This window comes from Empidonax traillii, unplaced genomic scaffold (genome assembly GCF_003031625.1).
Source record: "Empidonax traillii isolate 1590-97213 ecotype Southwest subspecies unplaced genomic scaffold, ASM303162v1 scaffold190:size869923, whole genome shotgun sequence".
Lineage (NCBI taxonomy): Eukaryota > Metazoa > Chordata > Aves > Passeriformes > Tyrannidae > Empidonax > Empidonax traillii.
Window position 1 is genome coordinate 815,208 of NW_020955383.1, and position 3,393 is coordinate 818,600.

The 3,393-nt window shown below is 46.3% G+C and overlaps 2 protein-coding genes across 2 annotated transcripts in view; both read right to left on the reverse strand.

The window, feature by feature from the left end:
- Positions 1–66: 66 nt before the first annotated feature.
- On the reverse strand, positions 67–1,020 carry LOC114058830 (taste receptor type 2 member 9-like). Its single transcript, XM_027886586.1, has one exon. It carries the CDS (start codon positions 1,012–1,014, stop codon positions 67–69), a length of 948 nt encoding a protein of 315 aa, XP_027742387.1. The 5' UTR covers positions 1,015–1,020.
- Positions 1,021–2,873: 1,853 nt separating this feature from the next.
- LOC114058842 (taste receptor type 2 member 9-like) overlaps positions 2,874–3,393 on the reverse strand; it is a 2,076-nt gene continuing 1,556 nt past the window's right edge. The window contains exon 2 of the mRNA XM_027886618.1: positions 2,874–2,900. Coding sequence (XP_027742419.1) covers positions 2,874–2,900 — 27 coding nt within the window. The remainder of the gene's footprint in view (positions 2,901–3,393) is intronic.

The window sequence follows — 3,393 nt, forward strand, 5'->3', positions numbered from 1 at the left end:
TAATTGACCTGGTGCCTATAGTGAAAGGTCAGCATTTTGCAAAGGGTCCAGCTTTTGCTACAGTTCCTACTTCATGCAAACCTTGCACTTCACACAGGGCAGAATCCTTAGCAGTGTGTTTTTCAGCTTGGGGTTGCTGAAAATCAGAATAAGGGAATGAACACCTGGAAAAGCATAATGAAATACATAAATCAGAAACATCATAGCACTTTTGCCCTCCCCTGAATAAATCATTGTCACAATCAAAGCTATAATGTTGATGCTGTACATTACGAAGAAGGAGAGAATGGATTTCATGGCTTTGATGTGGGCATCCATGCTGAGGTCCTTCATGGAGCTTGTCTGCATGTTGCGTTTGTGTCTCCAGAGAGAAAAGAGAAGGAGAAGGACAGAAAGGATGACTGCCATGAATGAAGTGGCATATCCAAACCCAATGATAAAATAAATAGGGAAAAACTGTTCATCTGTCTTAATTTTCACTTTCCACAAATTTTCTTGACCAGTGGAATTGTTACATGGAGGTTTATCAATGATTTCATAGGCAAGGATTCCAATAACCAGGGAGAAGAACACTGACCCCAACAGGAGCCAGGGCACCATCCTGTCAATTTTGACTTTCAGGTAGAAAAAGCAGCTGTTCCTAAAATTGGCAATTTTTGCACAATAAAAGACAGAAAGACAGGCTGAAACAGAAAGTTCGAAACAATTAAACAATCTTTGAGCACCTGCAAGTAGTTGAAATGTGGGGTAAATGTAAAGGTAATTGGGAAACATTTTAAAAAGAAAATAATGTAGCCATACGATGAACAAATACCAAAACCTGGAGGATCCCACAGCCAGCAAGATCTTCTCATTAGAGTTCATGGTTTTCCTTTTGACCCAAGCAATGCAAATCACAGAAACAATGAAAGCATTTATCCACATGCCGGCAAACGCCTCAAGGGTGCTGATGGTCACAGATGCGGCACTGTATGAAGTGACATTGAATTGTTCTTGAGAGTGACAAGCTTCCATCCTGAGAGCTGGGAGCGGTGCTGTGCTGGACAAGGGGGCTGCTGCACCCCTGCCAAGCGCAGGTCAGCGGCTGCTGATCCCTGAGTGTCCCGTCTGGAAAGAGGAGCTTTATAGAGCTGCTGGTGGGGGGGATTGTGGTGCCGCTCCCCTTGAGATCAGGGCAGGTGCAGGGATGTAAATGTGCTGGGTGTCCCCTTACCTGGTGTCAGTGTCACTCTGCAGTATTTGAATGTTGGTTCAGGAGGGCTATGTCGGGTGGCACAAAGAATGGAGAGGTTTTTGTGCAGAGGTCAGTGTTGTGATTTTGTGACTGACCCTTGTTTGATCCCTGTGAGGATTCAGGATCTGTGTTCTGTCTCTTGGCCCCCTGTGATGCTTTTGTTGCGCAGGGTGTGCTCTCAAAAAGCTTTCTGAAGCTTTTAATATTATGAGAAATGCACTCGTGGATCTGAGCATGAGGTAAAAGGTTGCCCTGATCCCTCTGAGCTGGTGAAATAAAGAAACTATTGAGATTCTACTCTGTTTGTTCTGGTGTTAAGGAAACTTTCCTGTCTCCCCATCCACGAGGCTCTCTGGCATTTCCACCCCCCCCACTAGAGCCTTTCACTGCTGGGACCAAAGCCCCTTTGCAGGGGGCAGCTCCTGTGAGCTCATGGGTGCCCCACTTGAGCCCCTAAACAGATCACAGCCCCAGAGTCAGATCAGGTTTCCTTACCTGCTGCACACTGGGTTTCCCATAGCAGAGTCTCAGACGTCTGGATCTTTAAAGCAATTTAATCATGGCACAGTAACACAGAAATATCTCAAGCTGGGTGCCTGTGAACCCAGCTTGACTCCTTGTCTCCACCCCCAAATTATCGCAGACACAACTTCACTCCTTCCTTCCCAGGGTCTCTATCTCCTACCCTACAGAACGCAGGGGGACAGAAAATGGGGTTTGCAGTCACACTGTAATGAGCTGTCTCTCCTCCTTCCTCCTCACACTCTTCTCCTGCTTTAGTGAGGGTCCATCCCATGAGCTGAAGTCCTTCAGGGTAAGCTGGATCCGAGTGGCTCTCCACAGGCTGCAATCCTTCAGGGCTCCAATCCTTCAGGATACACCCACCACATCTACTTTGGTGGTGGCTCATCCATGGGCTGAAGGTGGATCTCAGCTCTCCCATGGACTTCTGTGCATTGCAGAGGCACAGCTGCCTCACCATGGTCCTCTCCAGGGGCTGCAGGGGAATGTCTGCTCCGGCACGTGGAGCAACCCCTCCCCTTTCTTCGCTGTCCTTGTTGCTGCAGGACTGTTTCTCAAAATTCTTCTCACTCCACCTTAGCAGCCTGAGTTTTTGCCCTTTTTAATCTATCTTTTCACAGAGGAGCCATGACTGTCACTGGTGGGCTGAGCTGTGTCCTGCGGTGGGTTCTTTTGAGAGCAGTGAAGTGGCTTTCCCTGGCACAGGGCAGCCTTGTCCTTGCCTCACTGAGACCCCCACCAGGCCCCAGCTGCCAGCACATGGCCCAAGCACCCTGTACATGTGCCTGTGGGGTCAATGTGAGGTGAAAACAGGACTTTATTCCATGCTGCACCTTTCACAAAACTCATTTTACCAGGTGTTTTACTGAGCCAGACTCCACTCAAAAGAGACAGTCTCATCTGCATGTAAAAGCAGAGCAGGAGAGCATCACACAGAGCATGGCAATCCTGTTCTTGCAGGAAGTGGGGCAGAGAGGACACTCAGGGCTGGTGTGGGAAGTGGGCTCTGCACCCACCTGTGCACCCCACGGCCATTCCTGTCTTGTTTGTGTGTCAGTGACCACCCCTGGAGAGTGACAGGGATCAACATGTTCACACATCAATCACTTATCAACCACTACCACACAGTAATACAGCTCATCATGTTACACAAAAACAGGGCTACAGCAGAAAGAGCTGGAAACTAAAATTGAATTAAAGCTGTTGTTTACTTCAGTCTTTTCAATCAGGGAATACCAAAGTATTTGTAGCAGGTTTACATGATTGTTATTGTCCTTTTGCATCCAGCCCATATACAAAGACTAAATGAAGTTGTCACTGACAATAATGGAGCTCAAAAAACTATCTAAACTTAAAAATACTAATAATTATAATTTCATCAGCAGATGACGAAGCATTTGTGGCAGGTTTGCAGTGTTCTTACAGCACTTTTGCATCCAGCCCATGTACCAGGTCTAAATGAAGTTGTTACTGACACTAATTCAGCTAAAGAATTATCCAAACTCAGTGATAATAATTATAATAAAGTCACAATAATCTGGGTCAAAGAATTTGAATCCAGTTTTCTTAACTTAGATGGGGAAGAGTGAACATCTCTATTATCTACACTGCCAGTAGAGTTGTATTAGATATTAATT